We start from the raw sequence: 21,476 nt of genomic DNA on the forward strand, positions 1-21,476 counted from the left end.
CTTTCAGGAGAGTCCTAAGAAAAGAGAGCTGGTGACACATGGATGTGCAGTTTCAGATCCAGCCAGGAGGGAGCAGTGCTGCATCTCCATACCCATACATATATGCCATCATTACCCATGCTCCTACCCAGCACAGCCATCAGTTTAGTCCAGGTTATTTCAAAACACTGCACACATTTATGTTACTGTATTTTATTACGTACAACATGCCCTGGAATAGAAAATGTACTTTTTTTCTTTTTTTGAAAGGCAGAATGAAAAAAAAATAAAAATCCTTCTTGGTAACAATTAGTGGAGTGGCAGCAGCTAGGGAGCAGAGCCTACTCATTGTTCTACTCCCTGTGGATTTCTGCCAATTTTACTCTTGATTTCACCTGGTAAGCAGCAGAAAACGCTCTACCATATTTCTCCCATATAATGCACACTGTGTGGAAGAAAAAGATGTGTGGTATATGAGAAAATATGGTAATTGCACATTATCTTAATCAGATTTGGGGCTTAAATTTAAAACTCTAGGAAACCCTTTTAGTTGTGTTTTGTCTTTGGTACAGCTAGAGGCCATGAAAAAAGGCAGTGTGTATGCAGCAATGCACTTTGAGGCCAGATTTCTTGTATTTTTTTTTAAGGGGGATAGATGTGGAAGGGAAATGTAGTTTTACACCAGCAGGCAGTGATTGTGCTTCAGGTCCAGACCCAGCACTATACAGGCAAGGTTTTAAGCTTTCCCGTGCCTTCTCAAATTATGTCACTTTCTATCAGCCATCTTGGAGTCTACCCAGCTCCTATGGAAAGCTTGTGTGTTCTCAAACAGCCTGCCAGGCCAATAACCTTAGGTATAGTTATATACTTTTAATTGATTTGAACATGTTTGTATAAGTAGCTGATCATTCTGGGGTCAGGGTTTTTTTTAACCACAGGACACGTGCAAGGAAAAGGTAGGAGGAGAGGTTGGCTACAGCCAACTTGCTGAACTGCACCTGGCATAAAAATACAACTGTAATTGTCAGTAAGAGCCCAACAAGCTGCGATTACAATGTCCCCAGCTGATCATTTCATCCTTGTTCTTATATCACATGGAAGGTCAGACTAGAACACAGTGCGTCTATACAGTTTTTTAATTTGTGTATTTGTTACTTCAGTTACATTAAATACGTATTGCTGCTTAAAGCAAGACGGGAATCTCAGGCCCCGAGCCTACTGCTTTTCAGTTGAGAGGCCTCCTCTCTGCCCCATGCAAAGTTCCCTTTTTCCCACTTAGCCCATCTGAGCCCAGCCCAGCTCTGAATTCCAGAGCTGTAGGTCCAAGGGAAGCATGAAACAGCCTGGACTAGGAGGGACAGCACCATCCAAGGACAGGGTGAGGCTGAACAGTAAGAAATGTCAGTGAGACATACAGTAGTTCAATACCTATTATGAAGCAAGGAGGTGGGAGTGCAGCTTAGTTATGAAGGCAGGGCTGGGGTCTCTTAGGGCCTTCCAGACCCAGCGGCCACTTCTCTTCCAAAGACGAGGGATTCTCCATTCAAAGTGACTCCACAGTCCACTGCTCTATATGTTAAATATATATAAAAAAGAGCTAAGTAGTTCACAATCCTGAAGCATAGCCTTTAAGAACAATGCCAAAAATCATGACAGTTGGCAATAGTGTATGATAAACTTGGTACTTGCTGCTGAGGTCTGTGAAATAAAGGCTGACATTTCATCCACATGTCATCTGACTGATCCCAATGAGTGGAAAGGAATGATCTGGAGGTCACTGTGGCTGTAGCATGATGGTCTTCCATACTACTCCTAGCAGAATCCATGTGACTACAGCATGGGCCAAATATAGCTGGTAGTGGTCAAAACCCCACTGACTTCACTAAAGCATCATCCATGGAGTGAGGGGTCATAACTCCAGTGAAGGCCATGCATTTGCACTGGCTTATACCAAGGCTGGGTCTGGCACAGTGCACCCAAAGTGGCCTTTTAACTTTGATCACATGTTACCTTTGGATGCCAAGCCCAGAATCCTTCTGAGAAAGGACGCCTCTGCCCATTCCAGGCTATCTGCATGTGCTCCTTCCTCTCCCTCCCTCAGACATCCCTCCCTCATTTCTAACTCTTGCCCTCCTTTCTTTGCTGTTACCGTCTCACGTTCCTGTGGGAACAGCCAGGACTTGAGGGTGGGGTTTTCTCCCTTTATGTTCAGACACAAGATCTATCCTACCAAAGACATTTAACAAAGAAAGTTTTGCTTTGAGTCCCTGGCTCCTGTTTCCAGCCAAAGCTATTGGTTTGTAGTATTCCAGTGTAGCCCAGAGTGGAGCCTATTATACTTAGGCCCAGTATAATAGCCTTTAGTCCCTGAAGATAGAGAGATGAGTCTTCAGCTGTGGTCACCTGTTCTCTGGGACCACAGTTCTTTAACCTGGCAGCACAGCCAACAGGGATCACCTGTGCTAGCAAATAGATCTAACAAACCTGCCCTTCTGCTCCAGCAGATGGAGGAGCTCCACTAAGAATACAGCTGAATGGCTTTGGGGGATGTCAAGGACTAAGTCTAGAAGCATCCGGTTGTATTAAATGCCACCGTGCTGATTCCACTTGCCCTCGGCTACACATCTCCTTCCAGTGGATCAGCCCCGCTTCTGGGGCATTGGGACCAATCAGCACTCGGCCCAGGGTGCAGCTGCGTGTATAGATACGAACCTGGGGGAAGGAAGGTGAAATGGCAGCGTGAAGCAGAAGTTACAGCCTCCACTGGAGAAGCCACCAGGGCTTTGTCTAGACCAAGGGTAGCCAAACTGCAGCATGCAAGCCACAACTGGCATAGGTAGCTACTGGTATGACATGTGGCAGATCAGGTAGGGAGCACAGAGCTGGGAGCAGAAAGCAGAGCAGCAGACTTGGCAGGGAGCACAGGGCAGGGAGCAGAAAGCAAAGCAGAAGATAAGGCAGGGGGAAAGGGATCAGAGTGCACTCAAGAAGGGCATGGGGTTTAATAAGGGATGAAAAAGTTGGCCACCCTGTCCCAAAAATGCCCCCCTAATCAGCAGTTTGCTCTCAGGAGTCATGTAGAAGTGATGCCTGTTCAGATAAAACCTCACTTTGCCCTATAGCACGCATACATGCATGCATCATCTGACATGTAGATATAGATCCCGCATCCTGGTTCCTGTCCAACCCACCTGCATCACAATGAACTCTAGGGACAGCTGCTGCTGCTGGATGTCTCCTGCTGGGATGCTGAAGAGGAAGGGCGTGTTCCAGACAGGGTTGTAGCCTGCGATGCCCTTGGTCTCCTTTGTGTCAATGATTTTGCCATTATGGTAAAGGTGAATCACAATGTAGTGGTCTGGAACCAGAGAATTCAGAGACTCAGACAGAGGAACTAAGTTATATGAGACATTAGTTTGATGCTAAGGAGTCAGGCAAAGGTGGAAATAGCCTAGACAGAGCAATGTTCAAGACAGTGTATCGTGGGAGATCCTGAGCACCCCTGTGCAATACTGGGATACGCTATATCGGAAGCTCTTCTTACCTCCTTCCACACTGCCAAAGGCTTCTGTTCCACCAAATCCTCTCAAGCCCCATCTTCTCCCCTCACCCCATCCTACCTGGTGTGCCTGGCACGCGTGTGAGCCGACTCAGATTCTCTGCCTTGCGGATCAGCACCTTGATACGGTTGGCCAGAGCCTGATACTGGAGGAGGAGGAAGAGCTGCCCCATGGATCTGGGTTGGGAGGACGAAATGCTGGAGCTCACGTCTTGGGAACTGAGACACTAAAACAGCGCAGACAAAGGCAACAGTTAAACCCTCAATGATCTCCACACCTTGAGGGCATGCAATACTTCCCTAGAAAGGGAGAAAGTCAGTGGGGCCCAAGAGTTACAAACTGAGTAGGATGAGAAGGGTGGTTCTCCCTAACCTTACCAGAGCTATCTCCCTCCCAATACCCATGCTCTGGCCAACAAGCCTCACAGGCTGTGGCTGTTATTTCAGCTAAAATGGGCTTAGCCTTAGCACCCTATTAACCTCTTGAGCCTCCCATTTCACACAAGACGATCCCTCCAAGTAGGTCTGATATGCCACTTAAAAGGATAGTCACATATGAAGTCCTGGAACCTTAAAATACCATCTGCCTTGCAGATGTACTGCTGAATGAGACCGCACTGAGTTCTTGCAATGAACAGACTCTTCTTCAGAACATAATAAATGTCTTATACTGGGTCAGACCATAGGTCCATCCAGGCCGGTATCCACTCTTGCATGGTGACAGAGAGTGGATGCTGATGGGGAAAGTGAACAGGGGATGCTCAGAATTTTCCACTCCCTGCTTCTCTCCCACTGCAGCTTCCGTCTTTCGGGGGTTTAGGAAGTTCTGATTCAAAGGCTGCACCTCTGTCTACCACATTTGATACCTGCTGATGGACCTTTCCCCCTAGAATAGGTCCAGTCCCCTTTTGGGTTAACCTACCAAGCCTCCTCATCTAGTGGCAATGGGGTCCACAAGAAAGTTACACGCCGTGCTACAGCACAGTGCAATGTTACTTCTCTGGGACCTCATCTGGTGTAATACAACTGCTAGCCCCACAGTGGGGGTCCCAGCTCCCGTCCTGACCTTTCTGAGTTTGGTTTTGGTGGTTGAGAGCTCCCAGGAATAGCTGGAGGACACCTTGGGATTCCAGGTGACTTGGGCACATGGGAACAACACTTCCCCGATGAACAAATCCTTGAGGCTGCGAGTCTTCATGTAGACTGCAAAGCGCAGTGTGAAGCCCCTCAGCTCCTCCAAGCTGTAGCGGCCAAACTGGAACTGCTCTTGAAACTCTGGGTTCAGGCTCTTTCTGCGCACAGCCGTGCGCTGGGGCTCGATGAACCTGGGGAGCAGGTACACCTTGACGTAGGAGCTGCGGCTGCTTCGGGACACCTTGGGGAGATGGGAGACGCCAATCACGGTCACGGTAAGGGTTGCCTCAGACTGTGAATACAACAAAGTGAAATGGAGCTGGGGCCATGGTTTGGAACCAGTGCTGGACAGGTTCTCTGGCACGGTGTATGACTGGTGGAGGCAGGCTCCCTGCATGGGGCTTGTCAGTGGCCTGTGCTCATCATAGAAAATGCTGTCCCTGGAGATGTTGCGCCGGTGCTCCCAGCCCTCCAGCAGCATAGAGGGCAGGTTGAGCGCCTGGGAGAAAGGGTAGCTGGATAAAGAGGTCCTGCTGAGGACTGTGCGGTTTGGTGGGCTGCCGCAACCGGGGGAACCCGGTAAGTCATTGGCTGCCTCTCCTACTATCCTTGTGTTTTGCTGCTGGATGGCCACAGCAGTGGTCTTGGAAGGCAGAGCAGGCCTCAGGTCCACCAGCGTCTGCTCCAGCACCCGGTTTTTGCTGCTGTTGTGCTTATGCCACCTGCTTCGACGCCAGCAAATGGCACAGCCCAGAAGAAGACTGAAGCATAGAAGAGCCAGCCCCACTCCAAGGAAAACCTGCAAATGCTCTGAACACAGAGAAAAAAAAGAAGATATTATAATATCACACCTTATTGAGGTGGCTGCATGTACCAGCAAACTCCCCAATGGGCAGAGATGGTCTGGCTGGATCCATGCCTGGGTAGCTGATAGGAAATGTGATTAAAATGGAGCAGAGTGCCTCTGGCTGCTTGTGTCACTGGCCTATTAAAAATGCCAGAGAGACTGATTAGACAGAGGCTTCCTTCATATTCTCAGCTTCAGTAGATCACCTTAGTACTTCAAGGACTAATGGATCATCATGGATTCTTGCGATCTTAAGATCCATGGAGCAATGAGGACAACTAAACCTTGGCAAACATCACTCCATTCACATTGGCCATCAAGAACCACCCATGCCAGTTCCCCCAGCTTAGAAACATGCAGAACCAGTGTTTTGATTCAATCCAGATACTAAACACAGCCCACGTGCCCAGGTCTAATCACCATTCCACGATAGATCAGCATGGCCGGAGCTTGTGCCAGTTGCCATGAAAAATTATTTGCAACTAGGAGGCAGGCAATGGGAACAACAGCAGGTGAGAGGAAGGAGTGGGTCAGCGAGGGAGGGCTGGGAGTTTTGGCATCTGCCACGCTCTATTCATTCTGAGCACCACTCAAGAATGGAGCTGGCAGCGTTACATCAGTTCAACACATCGGTTGCCAGGCTAGAATAAACCCAGCCTCACCCTGAGCAAGATAATGATTATAGAAAAATCTCTGCTTATCAGCCCTGAAGCCATGCTGACGCACTGTTTATGAAAGACACATGATTCCCATACTCAAACACCCAGGGGAAAACATGCCAGATTCCTTCTTCAACCTCATTTCCCAGTCAATGTGGGGGGCTGGCGCCTGACTGGCCATCACGGGGTGCCCCCTTTGTGTGATAGGGAAAGGAAAAGCATTCTGGAAGCAGGGGAGTTTTGAGTTGGATAAAAAATGTCAGTATTGGCTGATTAAAAAGCATACGGTGTAGGATCACGCTACCAGACCCAGCTTTAACATCACCCCCCCCCAAACACCCAGAGATTCCTCCAGGTCCTTTGTATGCCCCATTGCCTCCCGACTCTGCACCCACACCCTTCCTACCTTAGAGAAGCTGGATATGGCCAGTCCCTCCGCCATCCTGTTGTAGAAAGCAGCCAGCATATAGGACTGTTCCAGGTGGACACCTTGACCTCTTCCCACCCCTATGGATGGATCATTGTGGCCCCACACCTCTTCCAGGAGTTAGGGGACAATGGCGAAGGACCATAGACATAATCCAACCTCAAACTCTTGCACTGGGAACATGTTCCAGCACCACTCTAGCACCAGACCATGCTAACATGGGTGTTGTGACAGATCTTAAATGCAGCAGTTCTCAAACTTAACTGAGCCAATGGGACCTTGTCAACCCTCACCATTTCTTCGCAGGTGAACATGAACCCATATCAACACACTTCTAATTGAAAACACTATGCAGAGACACAGGGACCAGTAGCAAACTGTGGACCAGCTGCAAATCTCTTACCGTGGCATCATGGATGGCCAGTAGTCCATGAACCATGGTTTGAGAGCATCTTAAAGTTATCAGTAGATTCAATATACCATGCCATGTGTCAAACACCACCAAGGATCCAGTAGTTTATACAGAATCTGGTACAATCTGCAACAATCTAGTATTTAAACACGTACGCAGTTCTCACACTGTTGACTTTCAGGCCATTCCAGAGGAGGGCCGAATATTTATCTTCAGTAAATAGTTTAGATCTTTTAACAGCAGGGAAGGTGCCTGAAATTCTGCATCAAACAACAAAACAGCCACCAGGATTGATTCGGGATCTGGATGCACTCTCAAATACAGGGAATGAGAGGGTGAAGGAAAAGCAACAGGCTGCAGTGAGAGATGCTTGCATTAAGAATGAGATATGCATTGTCCTTTGAGATCCAGCAGGGTATGAGAAGGGTGGATGGTTTATCCTGCTTCCTAGGGAGAAGTAAAAAAGTATAGCACGTACAGCTCAATCTTAAAATGCCCTTTCACAGGAAGACTCACTCTGAACACTACTGGAAGGGTTTAAACAACATCCAACATCACAGCATCTAGGGGAAGGTCAATACCTTCAAACTGGGGTGCTTAAATTTGATCCAGGAGAAGGCCTGAATTGCAGTGGTGCTGAGGACTTGGAGCTACCACTGAACCCAGTGCAAGCCACGCATGGGGTTAGGAGCTTCAATGTGGGCCATTTGACCTGGCCCCATCAGAGCTTTCACTCAGATCCCAGTTGTCCATGTTTCCAGGCTATGTCTATATGCCAGCAAGCTACAGTCTAAGGTACCAAGGAGGTGTCATAATCTGTGAAGTTCCACCTGCACAGCAGGATCTGGAACAACCCCTGGCTCACGGGTAGCATGTTGTCTACGAAACATTTCAACACTGTTTGCAGCCACAGGGAATCAAAAAGTTTAAACTATGATTGACAGGGAAAGCTGAGCATGAAGTTTTCTGCAGCACCTGATTTATTTAGCATTGAGGCTATGGGCCACATCAGGGACCACCATCCTAGAAGAGTCAGAACAGCTCTACTTCAGTTGGGTTCCATCTCAGGAGCTGAGAGAAGCACAGATGAAAGAAAGGAAGAACACAGGTGATATCTAGCCTACCAGGGACGGCCTCAGGAACCAGTACAATAGGATAAGAGAAAAAGGGAAATGAGGAGTTAATGGAAGCCAGTTCTCTGAAGAAACAGGCACAGCTTCTTCTTAGAGCCAAGTGTGGAGCTTCAGTCCTATCTCAAGGAGTTCAGAGTCATTGCTCCATGCATTAGAAATAACAAAGGAGCTTGGAAAAGCAGGAGGAGTAGGGGTAACTGTCAGGGCAGGGGGAGACCTGACCCATCCCATCTGAATCAGCTGTAGTTTGACGACCCCTGTGCTATGGTGTGGGTTGTGCAGTGATGATGTCTACACCCTGTCAGGCCAGGTTCTGCTTCTTCTCACCTCCACTCCCACCCCATCCTGGTGCCAAGTTCTCTGTCATGGAAGATCTTGTGAGCTCTTTGTGCCAGCATCCCTCATCTGCCCATCCAGCTCCTATATACTTTGGGCACCATGTAGAAGATCCCCTTTCTCCAGGAGCCCATTCCTAGAACATTATTGGGATTGTGATGATAGGTGTCATTCCAAATGCTGCTTGGTCCAAGTGTAGGTCAAGCAAGGAACAAAAGTCTAGGTTCTCAAAACCAGTTAGGCACTTAGCACTAGCTTAAGTGCCTAACTCCCATGGACTTCAGTAACAGCTGGATGCTCAAGTTTCTTTGAGGATCTGGGCCAAAGCATCCCATAATGTCCATCCCCCTCCTTGCAGATGGATGCAGTGGACAAAATCCTGTTTGCACACAAAGAGCAATCAAGGAAGGAAAGGGAGGGATTCTGGGGAAGGAAAGAGAGACTGACCTTGCTGATATTTGCTGAGCAGGACTTGGATTAACAGCCATCCGAATAAGATCACTGCCACCCCTTCAATCATCCCCTTGCAGAAGATGTCAATGACAGATTGGCAGTGGGGGAGAGCAGGGTAATTGGGATCCACATATGCCATTCTGCCTGTTGCTGAGAGTGCGAGGCCGGAACAGAAGCACCAGCTGATTGCAGGAGCTGGGGTACCAGGCTGCAGCTGACCCAGGAGGCAGACAGAAGATCCTGATGGCTGAGGGACAGTTCCATAAAGTAGGTTTCTACCCAAGGGAATTCCTTTTCTACTAGCACAGAGTTCTGCCCTGTTCAAAGAGCCTCAGATGGGAAGAGGCCGAGTTTCAAGCCCACCTTTGTGCTGAGCTGGAGTGGCAGTGGCTGCACTGTAGCAGAGTCCACTGGGGCAGTCTGTACTCCACCAGCTCTTGGTGGCAGCCAGAAAGGGCAAGGCATCTTAGTGCAGCCCAGCTCTACCTCCTTGAAGCTTCATCTCTGGAAATGCAGAGCAAACAGCCAGCATCCCCCCAGGACCATCTGCCAGTGCAGACACTGGCACCCCTCTTTAAATAGGGCCAGGGACCGTGGGCAGATGCGGAAGGCAAGGCTTCCTTTCATTCACCCTTAATAATTAGGGTGGCTTCTGCTCCACGCAGTCACCTCCAGAGTCCTCCCCCTCCAGTGCTTCCCCCAAGGCCCTGTCATTCTACATCAGCAGTAACAGACCAGCCGTGCAGAACACAGCTGCCTTGGAGCTCCTGTTACCGGTATGACTAGAGCACTAGAGGATTAGTGCCCCACTGCACACGTGGGAAGGGAGGATCTCTGTTCTAGAGACCCTGCCATCTAGCAGAAGGCATGACATCAGTGATGGAGGAGGAGGCTGGGCAGGGAAGGTCTATGCAACCTATGTTCATCACATTTATCCCCCTCTTTTTTAAGAGGTGTGTAGTGTGTATATATCAATGACAGGAGTAGTCACACACACACACAGATGGTTCATTAATCATACCAGGGATCTCATTGGCCTCACACACACACACACACACGGTTCATTAATCATAGCAGGGATCTCATTGGCCTGGCTATGATCAGCTTGGTAATTTAGGACAGATTCCATTGCCCAGACTCTCCCCCCTGTGCCATTGACTTCAGGAACCTTGCCAAATGATAGCTCCTTTTCTGGCTTTAATATGACTGAGATCTTTACTGCAAACTCTGCCCAGTTTCCCAAGAAACTTGCCCAACTCTCCCAATGTCTGTCATTACATAGCCTATGTCTTATGCCAGTCCTAAACCTTTCATAAGCATCTTCATTCCTCTCCCTGATCTGGAACCTCAGATGTAGCCCTCTCTCTTCACCATGTATGTACACCATTACCAGCTCCACCTCACCCCTGCATAGTTCATATCCTTCTCAAACAGATCATCTCTGCTGACTGCTTTGTCTCCACAACCCATCCAAAAAATCTATCTTCACCTATACACCCACCCTATTTCTGACCTGAAAGATGCTGGGTTCTACACTGTAAAAATCTCAGTTGAACACTGTTATAATCTTAGGCACACAGGAGTTAAGAAGTGCCTGAGAAAAGGTGGCAAGTTTAACCTTAACTCTGCCCACCTGCATGTATGTATTAGTGCAATGGAATTAAATTGCAATTATTGAACATTGCAATACTACTTTATAGTACTGCAACAGCTCATGCTGCAGACTGGCAGTCTTTAAATAATTTTCTTTATCATAAAGGTCCACTGTAGTTTTTAAATTTTTATATATATGCCAAAGTCTCTATTTTAATAACTTTGTCTGCACCCATATACAGTACACTTATTTTCAACCAATGACCAAGACTTGCCTACATACAAATCAGGGAATAACTAACTATGAAGCTAAAACTTAGGTCTGAACTGAGATGGCTTGTGTGTTCCACCAACATTTACGTATTCTGCTATCTTAGGACTTATGTAGGCTCTTCACTGAAGTACCCAAGTATCTCTGTGTGAGGATATATTTAGTCCATCTTGTGCATGTGTGCTTTGCTGTGTATTTTTCCTGTACGTGAATGTCATGGACTGAGTTATATGCACAGATCAGGAAAACAGAACAATAGACAGTACGGCAACAGGCTGCATGTATGAATCTAAGGTTTTAGGTTACACATGCATTAACTCAATCAGTTCCCGATTCTGCATGCTTGTGTGCACATCCTTATAATACTGTTAGCATGTTTGGTTTTTGAAGAGTTTTCAAGAAGATCTTCTGTTTCCTAGACTTCAGAGCTGATTTGCAATGAATTTCAATTAGCAGAGGTAAAGTCTACAGCCTGGAACGCTTTGGTTGAATGTTCTCAGCATGATCTCTCAGGAGCTCAGCATTTGGGGAAGGCTCCAGGTCAACGTGGTTCTTCAGCTCCACCGCAGCATAGCCCATCTGCCTCAGAAATGGGAGGGAGCCCTTCTTCATGGCCTGTGCAACTGGCAAGCCAGGTCAGAATGGTCTCCGACCCACCTCTTTCTCCAAACTTGCCACAATTTCAGTGGTTGGTAGCAAAACTGCTGGTAAGCAACTCGCACACGGATGGCAAATAGTAGCGTGTTTTACTGACGGAAATCTGAGACGTGGGCAGATCAAGTGACGCAGGCAAAGTTGTGCTGCGAGCCAGAGCTGAGAGCCAGGAATAAAGCTCAGAAGGTCCTGGTTCATCAACTCCTGGCAGAACCACAAGGTGAAGGGCAGATTAGGGCATAGCCCAGGAAGCATACTCTGTCCTCTGTACCTGTTACAGTAAAGCAGCACTAAAGCAGTTAACCACAGCTGGCCACACTTCAGAAACCTGCTCCAGTGTATTTTCATTTTACTCAGAATTTATGATAATGTTCTGGGGACTGATTAACAGTCTTTGTTCATGATTAATGATTGTCCCACCTGCTCCGATATGGAGAAGCATGCTTGGTGTAATAAATGGGTTGGATGCTTTGTGTCAAATGCCTGGGTAGCCATGCTCTTAGCTAAAGCATTGCTTTCAAGGGACCGAAGAACTGTGGTAGGGACCCCTCTGTCACCTTCTTCTGTTCAAAGGGACTATTTTTCCTCTGTTTTCTGTAGTGGGAATGCTTCCAAGGCACAGCTGACTCCCTTTGTTAGAGCACTACTGACCACTAAAGGACAGAAAGCAAATGGTCCTGCACAAAGTGCAAGCTAGAAAGGATGAGACAACAGAATTAGGCCTCTGCATTTATCATGCTCAGGAAGTTTGAACAAATGGCTCTAATCAGAACCACCGGTAACGTAAGTGGGTGTTAACCGAGTCCACAAACATTGTGCCAGATCCTCAGCTAGGACAAACCTTTAGGAGCCAAGCAAACACTTCTGACTTCCTCCAGCTGAAGATCTGGCCTCTTTTTTCTCTAAAACCCGGCAAATCCATCTGGGTTTGAACCAAGGTCTTAACCATAATTCTTGCTGTTCCTTCTGTTTCATTCCCTCAAGGTCACTCAATTTGGGACCAGTATCCATAATGACTAGAGAAATGTAGCTACTCTAAATCACTGAATGCTTTTAATCTGACGATGCCTGTATAACTTCCCTATGTTCTTGTCCCTATGTTCGTGTGCGCTATGGCTGAATCTGAGTTAAATATCCACTGGTGATCCAAAGGAGGCATTGCCTGGTAGTTAATTATGCACTGCCAAGAGTGAGGACCCCTATCTTCTAGTCTTATTTCTGCCATGGGCTCACCATGAGAGTCACCTTGACTCTCTGTGCCTCTGTTCCATCTCATGGGGATAACATCCACCTACCATGCAAGGATATTAAGGGAATTCATCTGTAGATCTGAGCGAAAGGGAAGGGAACTTCACATGGAAGCACCCAGAGAAATGCATCTTGCTGTTGTTAGCATGAGGCTCTGACCAGAGTGAAAGACTTTCAGTTTAAAAAAACACCATGCTAATCAAAGCACATTACTGATGACTGACCAAAGTGGATGTGATATGCTGCACACTGCACCCCAGTCACCAGAGGGGCTCCAGCATGTAATGCACAAAATGTAACAACACAAAAATAAGGGTGGAAGAGACCTCAGGAGGTTATTTAGCCCAACCCCCTGTTCAAGGCAGGATCATCCCTGTCTAAACAACTCCAGTCAAGTGTTTAATCTGCCTTAAACACTTCCAAGGATGGAGATCCCACAACCTCTCTCTGTAATCTGTTCTAATGCCTAATTATCCTCACTTAGAAAGTTCTTTGGAAAGTCCAACCTTGAATTGTTCAATTCTTTAACATAGGTTGAGGATGCAGTTAAGGTCCTTTTTGCATTGCAAAAATACAGCCAAGTTAAACAAATGGTAACGCCTAGCACTTAGATAGCGCCTTCATGCTATAGATCTCAAAGTGCTTTATCATTAGCCCAATCTGCAGATAGGAAAACAGACAGAAAAATGGCGTGTAACAACACCCAAGTTTCCTGCTAAGTCCCATGCACCAAGCTATAAATAGGCTCTCAGCAGAGCTGTATTTGCGGCGGACCTACAGAATGGTGTTATCGCATATACCACGAGGAGGACAAAACAATATTCCTGCCTGTTTGTATCAGGGATTTATGCCAGGCCCCAGGCAGTGGAAAGAGCAATATTATGCACATCCATTTAACCAGCTCAAAGCCAAGATTAATGAACCATTAATGATCCTGTAAGACAGAGATTGGCTCCCCTCGAAAAGTGACAGGCAGAACCCAAAGTTTAGAGAAGATAATACTGCACATCTGCTGGACGCTGTCCCTGATCTCAGCTCTGGCACATGAGCATTGCAAACCTGTGAGTCCTCCGGGTGGGGTAGGATGCACCTTTCTGGGGGATCAACCTGGAATTTACCTTGCCCAGACTTGGAGTAAACGCTGCTGGGAAACATCTTTCACATCATTACTGGAATACGTAGCGCTGGGAAGGGAAGTGTTCCTGACCCCCAGATGCTCCTGTTACCCTCTAGACACCTTGGCACCCCAGGACTGGGTGCCCTGTGAAAATGACACAAAGTAAAATGGAAGAGGATGAGGAAGGATTACAGTAGATAGCAGAAGCCCAACTCATTAAGGAAAGAATTTGTTTGCTGTCATCAGCTCCCTCCCACACCTGACTTCTGGCCCATAGCAAGGGTCCAGTCAGTCACACCAATCTCCCTGATGGGGGAGAATCAGAGATACGCCACGGCCTGCATGACAGGGTACCCCACACAATCACATACACCAGGCTGGGAGTCTGAACGTTATGGGAGTTCTGCCACTGACTCATGTGACCTTGCACTGACCCTGCATTTTGTGCCTCAGCCTCCCCACCTGTAGAATCCAAATAGTACATTTATGAACTGTGAAAGAAACCTCAAAAGGAAAGAAGCTGGACCCCTTGGCACTGAAGAGGATTCCCACTGGCATCTGTGAGTGGCCAGAAGAATGTATCACATCAGACACAGACCAGGTCACCATAAACCAGGCATTTATAATTGCTATTCACATCTAGGAATGTAGCCCCTCATCTTAGAAAAGCTCCAGCTGATGCAACCTACAGTGATCCTGCTGCTTCACCATACAGGTCCTCATGGGGAGGGCACCTTTGGTTGAACACGCTCTTCTGTCCCGATAGTCAATCAGCCACAACTCTCTCAAAAATCACCTCCCCTTCTGCAACCGCAGACCTCCCACGAGGCAAATTTCCCTCCATCGACCTAAAAATAGATTAATAAGAGAAGGCTACTAAGTGCAGAGGGCAGGACTTTCCCAGGAGCTAGACCCAGCCTGTGAAACCCAGGGCTGCAGGAGATAAGGGCGACCACCACGGGCTCCACTGCTGTATTTACACAACCCCTCACCCTGTCCCCACCCCACCCTCCAGGTAAAATGTCAGATAATTAGCACTTATTTGACAAAGGCAAGAAGAGAGGGTCAATTCACTGCAATGCTAGACAGGCCTGGCATACAACTGAACCTGTCAGCCTCAGCTTTGTATGCGTTTTGCAGGACAAACAAATGACTGCATCACAACACCACATCACATGGTTTGCTTCTGTGCTCATTGCGTGATTCTAAATCCTGGATTAATAGCCTTGGAAACTGAAGATCACTAAGCGTATATCAGGTACCAGCAGTACAGGTTTCTCTTGTATTGTTTTGACATGCCTTAACCCCCAAGAAGAGATACCAGACTACATGATCCAGTTAGGCCTCGACTTCCCTGTGATTTAGGAGACAAATGCCACTGAAAGCCAGAAAACATTAGGCTCCTAAATGTCTAAGCCACTTTTACTTTAAATGGATCTTCAGCTCCTAACTCACTTAAGAGCTTTCGATAATGTACTGTACTCAAAGAAAACATTCAGAAGATAAAATGTAATGTAGCAATGTCTGCCAGTGCTTGCAGACAATGGGCGCATCTATAAGTGCCCCTGACTGTGCAGTTGTTACTGCACAGTCATTTAATACTTGCTAAAGCTAAGGTACCTGCCATTACTGCACAGTCCCAGCAACATATGGGGTCATTTCTGACCCTATTGCACAGTAGCTCGTTGCTACTGCACAGTAGCTTTGGCATCATGGTTCATGCCCACTGGCGCTACGTCACCATAGCATCTCATGTAGCTGCTCCCACCCTGAAACAAGCCTGTGAAAAAGCCTGCTCTATCTAACACTATTATTCCATTACACATTTCATAAGTTATCCAGCTTCTAACCATAGCTGGGCTTCGTGGGAAGGGCTGGCTTTCTATGGGAAGGGCTGGCACTATCTGAAGTTGGCTAGAGAAGGTCCAAATTGTAAGAGAAAATTTGGACACAGTAAATACGTGCTAAATGCCTTGATCCAAACCCAACGGGAGTCAACAGAAAGGCTCCTGTTGACTTTACCAGACTTTGAATCAAAGATGGGATGAGGAATTATTTGGCACAGAGTCTGGACGAGCACTGAAATTAATGTAAGGGTCATACAGGGTGCGTCTACACGTGCATTAATATGCTGTTGTTACTGCGCATTAAGGTTAGTACCTTTAATAACAGGTACTAACTCAATGTGCAGCAATTGCTGCTACTGCGCAGTAGCACCAGCGCAGGGCATTTTCATGACACTAAATGCACAGTAAACCAGGGGTTCCCAACCTTTTTATGCTGAGGACCAGCAAACCGTGGACCGGAAGTGACCGCAGACAAGCAAACTGCAGACCAGCAGTGACCGGCATACTGCAGGCGGGCACTGCCATTTCACAGTATGCCAGTCACTTCCAGTCCATGGTTTGCTAGTCTGTGGTCACTTCTGGTCTGGCAGCCAGCCCTCCTGCAGACCGGCACCCAACCCTTCACGGCCCAGCATCGGGCCGCGGCCCAGGGGTTGGGAACCCCTGCAGTAGACTAATTCTACTGTGCATTAGCACGGCTTTTGCCATGATGTGCTAATGAGCAGCAGAATTAATCTACTACATATTTAGTGTCTTGTGTAGATGCACCCACAGAAATGTTGGGAGAGAAAGTTAAAACCACGTCTCATGCTGCAAGACTTCCAAGTCCTAGGTTTTAACATGTAGGCGTTTTAATGTGCACTGGGCTATCTTTAGCTCTTTTGTTATTTGTTAGGAAACCAAGCAACTTTTGAAGACCTGGTACCTGCTTGGATGAACAGCGAATGGCTGTATTAAGAAGGAGAAGGGAGGGGGTGGAATTGATGATGTGAAGAGTATTACATTGCAGTGGAGACTATAGCTATTAAGGCCCTGGGCTTTCAAGCTCTGGGAAAGCAAATTAGTAGAGCCAGAATACAGTAGGGATGATTTCCTCACAAACATACTGGAGATCAGGGCTGATTCTCCTTGTCTTTGGAGGAAATGGAAAAAGTGCATCAATAGTGTAGGGCATGTCCATTCTAATTACCATATATTCGTTAAACTGTAGCCAAAGCCAGCTTTCGCACCCTTTCATGGAGCCTGTGGGGCTGCCAGAAAATCATTATATAGTTTGATTATAAAGTAGAGACAATCATTATATAGTTTGAGTCATGAGTGAAAACTAAATTCAACCCTAGTGCGAGTGCAGTTTTTCCAGGGATGATTTTGGTCCCAAGAAGAAATTAAGGGATGAGACTTATAACCAGGCACTCTGAGAGCCCATAAAATGGGAAGGAAGGAGGTGGGGTAAGAGGAACTGAATACAGCAAGCAGGTAAAAGGATGGTTGTGGTTCAGGTGCAGGATTAAACCCATTTCACAGCCAGAAACAGTGACAGGGTAGGAAGTGGCATCAGATACTGGGAGAGTAACATCTGAGGGCTGCTTGGGATCCAGTTGAGATTGAACAGTAAAAAAGCCAACATTAAACTGATATTAGCTTTAAGTTGGAAGCACTTAGAAAAGCAAAGAGGAAAAGATGAGCTGGAGGAAACACAGGCCCATGAGAGTGGATTTAAGGGAATTTTTTTAAAGATGCAGATGAATGACTGCAGAAGGATCAGGGAACATTAAACATTTTTTAACCTATCTACACACCAGAGGATAGCAAGGAAGAGAAATCAAAATCCCATGAGTAATCACACAGATTAAAATTGTGAAGTCCTACCTTAAGGAATGACACTGAAGACATCCCTTACTCATCAACAGGTTTGCTTTCTGCTACAAGTGCCTTGCTCCCATGTTCCTCCCATTAGCCCTGCAGAGCCTGTGTAGCAGAGAGCCAGAGTTTCTTTTCATTTGTGTGTCATTAGAACTGTCAACTACTGCCCCGCTGCAGAATTTTGGGGGCTGACATTGTGCAGGTCAGAAAACAAGTCAACTCAGATGCAAGACTTTTAAGCCAAGAAGGAACCTACCATGATCAGGCAACCCAAGGTTGAAGACCATCACACAATTGTTTCTGTGTCAAGCCCAAAATGCAGTGCTCCAACCTTGGCTGACAACTAGAAAACTCACCATCTTCCAAGTAAGATTTCCTTTCCTGTGTCCTTCTGACAAGGCATATAGCAAAATTCGCAGATTTGTTGCAATGTGACAGGGCTGCACCATCAGTACTTCTGCTATGGCCACAAACTTGCGAACTCTGGGCTGTCAACTGTGTGCCTTAGCACCCACTACTAAATAGGGAAGCCCATTATGCCCTTAGAGGACTTTTTCTAAAAGCCCAAGTAGCAAATGTGCATTAAAACAGCAGTCAATGAAATGCTGTGGCCCTGTAAACCCCTGCAACAGGAAAAGTGATGGAAGGCACAAGGAGGAAGTTAGTTGCAGGATGCTGAAAATCTCAGTGATCCTATGCTACCAACTACCATTGATTCCAAAGCAAGTTTTACCCTTATAAAGGGTGCTCCTTTAAGCTTTTAAGGCCATGTCCTCACATATGGAGGCATATGCTTGCAGTGGCACAAAAAGTAGCGGCACAAATCTGTGCCGTACTTTTTGCTGCTGTGCATGCCCCTGCATGTGCCCTGTAGTGAGGAGCAAAATGCCCTAGTTGGCCAAATTGCCCGTTCACTGCTTCTCCCAGCTCCTGGCATGCTGAAGAAGCTAGGGTGGACCTAGAGGAGGGGAAACACTCTGGTCAGTGGCCAGAGAATCTCCCTGGAGGACCCAGCCTCCAGTTATCCCGGCACATGCTCCAGGAGCATGTGCCACACCACTTTTTTTTGCTGTAATATTTTTTTAATACCGGTAGTTCCTGGTATCAAATTTGCAGTGCAGCACATGGTTGCATGTGCGCTGCGTACAGTTTGACACACCTCAGACCAGTTCAAGGTGCCGCAAACTGCGCATGCATGCTTGTCTGGATGCACCCTAGGGGAGCAGGTTGCTACTTGTCCTCAGAAAGATTAGGGTCGGAATGAAACTCAGAGTGCTTAGATCATTCATCCCAACTTCCCTCATCATTCCCATGCATGCCTCACTTCCATCCTTGACCCTTTGCTGTGAAGGTTCCTCTGTCCCATAGAAGTTGCTCTCGTTATAAGCAAGGTTTAGTTCACCTGGGGAAAAACACAGTTATTCCCAGCTCTGACTCCGTGCCCTTATACCAGCAACTTGTGCTGATATTTTCAAAAGCACCTAAATTCCTGAGAACCCTTTAAAGCATGCCAGCCTTAAAGCCTTATCTGCACCTGGATTTCCCCTCCCTTCTGTAGAACAGGAATAATAAAGTTTATCCACAGTTTGTAATGTGCATTAAGACATTATCTTGAGGAGGATATGCTTGTTCTATTGTACAGCTCCACATCCTGGGCCTGGAGTTTAGAATGACCATGATCTATTTTCCTTTCCATTGTGACCTTGAAGATTTGGAGGGAAGGCATGATAGATGCTCCCCAGTACACCAGGAATACAGACGCGGCTTAATCACAGAGACTCTTGCTCTCTCATAGGCTCTGACTCCTCAGAGCATCTAAACCAAGTGCCAGCAAAGGTGTAAAGGGCACTGATAACACTGTAGCCATGACCGGAGTGCAACACATGCTAGGTGCTAAAGTATTAACTCAGCTTCTAGGATGAGGGCAACAAACTGCACTGAGACCATGAGCCACAGTTATGCTGTTGTTGGTACCCAAGCTTTAACCTGCCTAGCTTGAGGGATCTCTCCATCAGTTGCTGTCACACCTTGAATGCAAGCAGGAACACACTTTGCATCCTGCATCATATTTTTACTTCCTTCTTTTCTAAATCCTTTGCACATAGGACAAGTACAAGACTACACAATGTACTGCACCAGACCTATGCAGAGCAGCGTTATGATGCCTCTGTGCTTACAGGTGATCTCTTGTCCACATGACACACAATAATAACACAGAGGCCAATCATTTAGGCACTTGAATAGCTCCAAAATGCCAGGATTCAGGATGCTACAAAGCCATCATTCAGCCCCCTTGTGCATATGTGTTACAGTTGTCTTGACAGTGATGCTAGCCCCTATAAGATCCCCTACTAATTCATTGTACTGGATGAATGACGTTCACTACGTGCACAGCAATTCAGTACTTTAACCTAGCCTCATTGCGGGATCCTTATTTGCTGCTACAAAGACATGGGCATTAGTTTCCTCGTGGCCTTTACTACGGCACACATCACTGAAGTATCGGAGAGCTTCACAGATACTAATTTATCTTTCCAACATCAGTGGGAGATGGGAAGTGACTTTACCTCCACTTCCCAAAAGAGGTACCAAGGCACGGAGAAATTAAGGTCAGAAGTTTCCCTTAATTTTGGGTAGTCCATTCAAGACGCCCTGGGATCTGGTTTTTCCAAGCACTCAGCATCACGTACCACTTTCTGCATTCAAAGTACAGCTCCCAGGGACATCAGTTGCAGCTGGGAGAGATCAGCTCCACTCCTAAACTCTGAGAAAGACACAAGCAGCATCTTGCAGCCAGATCCTTTTGATCCTGTACCCTTGAGGCTTCTCAAGCTCTGCTTGCTCATGACTGAACTGCACCCTGCCGGCCAGCTTGCATTTCTGCCAATACTCCCTTTGTCCAAAACGCTATGCTTGAACTCCAGCAAGCTCCTCTCTGACCGCCCCCCCAGGAGCCTCCCAACATACCAGGCTTCTCCTGCTGACTGTAAGGTGACCATCACCCTTGGCCCCACTCAAAGGAGGCGCCACTGCCAGACAAAACATGCGCTCTTTGCCTATTGTCCTTCTGAATTTGCCTTACCTGCTTCATTGATCTGGCTTTGGAGGTGAGCAGAGAGAACAGATGAGTCCTGGGGCAATGCAGGCAGGGCTGACATGGGAAAGTTTGAAAGCAGCTAAACAAATCCAGTGAAGAAAAACTGTGCAGGGGAGGGGAGGAGAATGGGAGAGAAAGAGCTGGAGCAGGGGAGGGGAAGACTGTGCTTTCAGCCACTCATTGCTGGAGAGGCAGTGAGCGGAGCAGAGCAGGTGAGCTGGGTGGCGGAGGAGAGGCACCGGTCTGATAAACAGGGGCCAGGAATTACTCCAGGCTCGCAGAGCTGAGCAAACCAGTGGAAAATTCCACTCTGCTTCCTGTCTATCCTGGGGAAGGACCAACTCCTTGTTTCATAGATTTCATAGACGTTAGGGGCTGGAAGGGACTTTGTGAGACTTTCGTGTCTAGCTCCCCTGCCATGCCAGAGTTTGGTTTGTTTTGCCAACTATGGCATTGCATTGGTGGCTCACATTCATCTTGTGGTCTGTCAAGACTTTGTTCCTAAAGTCAAGGAGGGGAGAGGCAGGGAGAGCATCTGGCAGTGGTGAGAGAACCCCTTGCCTAAAACGCGTTGTGTCCTGGTGCTTTGGAGCCCATATCAGCTCCGCCAGGCCTTTGGTGGGAAAGGGCAGGAGGAGGGGAGAGGTTGAGGCCATCCAACAGGAGGGGAACAGATGGGATAAAGTCTGCAGAACCATCCTGGGCGGGCATAGGGTGGTTACTACCACCTTTAGCTGCTGCTGAAAGGTCCCTGATGGAACCAGAACCTCAATAGTCCTCAGACCTTTAACTGCTGCTAACTACTAAAAATCCTCCCAGCATCATCTCAGTCCCAGGCTGATCCCTG

At 47.3% G+C, this 21,476-nt stretch overlaps 1 protein-coding gene across 1 annotated transcript; it reads right to left on the minus strand.

The window, feature by feature from the left end:
* Window positions 1-176: 176 nt before the first annotated feature.
* Window positions 177-20,865, minus strand: LOC109280710 (synaptotagmin-2-like). Its single transcript, XM_019477866.2, has 5 exons — window positions 20,615-20,865; window positions 4,605-5,482; window positions 3,600-3,765; window positions 3,171-3,337; window positions 177-2,691 (listed from the first exon to the last, which is right to left on the minus strand). The coding sequence occupies exons 1-5, from the start codon at window positions 20,688-20,690 to the stop codon at window positions 2,530-2,532; spliced, it is 1,449 nt and encodes a 482-aa protein (XP_019333411.1). The 5' UTR covers window positions 20,691-20,865; the 3' UTR covers window positions 177-2,529.
* Between the last annotated feature and the right edge of the window lie 611 nt (window positions 20,866-21,476).

Source organism: Alligator mississippiensis, chromosome 11 (genome assembly GCF_030867095.1).
Source record: "Alligator mississippiensis isolate rAllMis1 chromosome 11, rAllMis1, whole genome shotgun sequence".
NCBI classification, from domain to species: domain Eukaryota; kingdom Metazoa; phylum Chordata; order Crocodylia; family Alligatoridae; genus Alligator; species Alligator mississippiensis.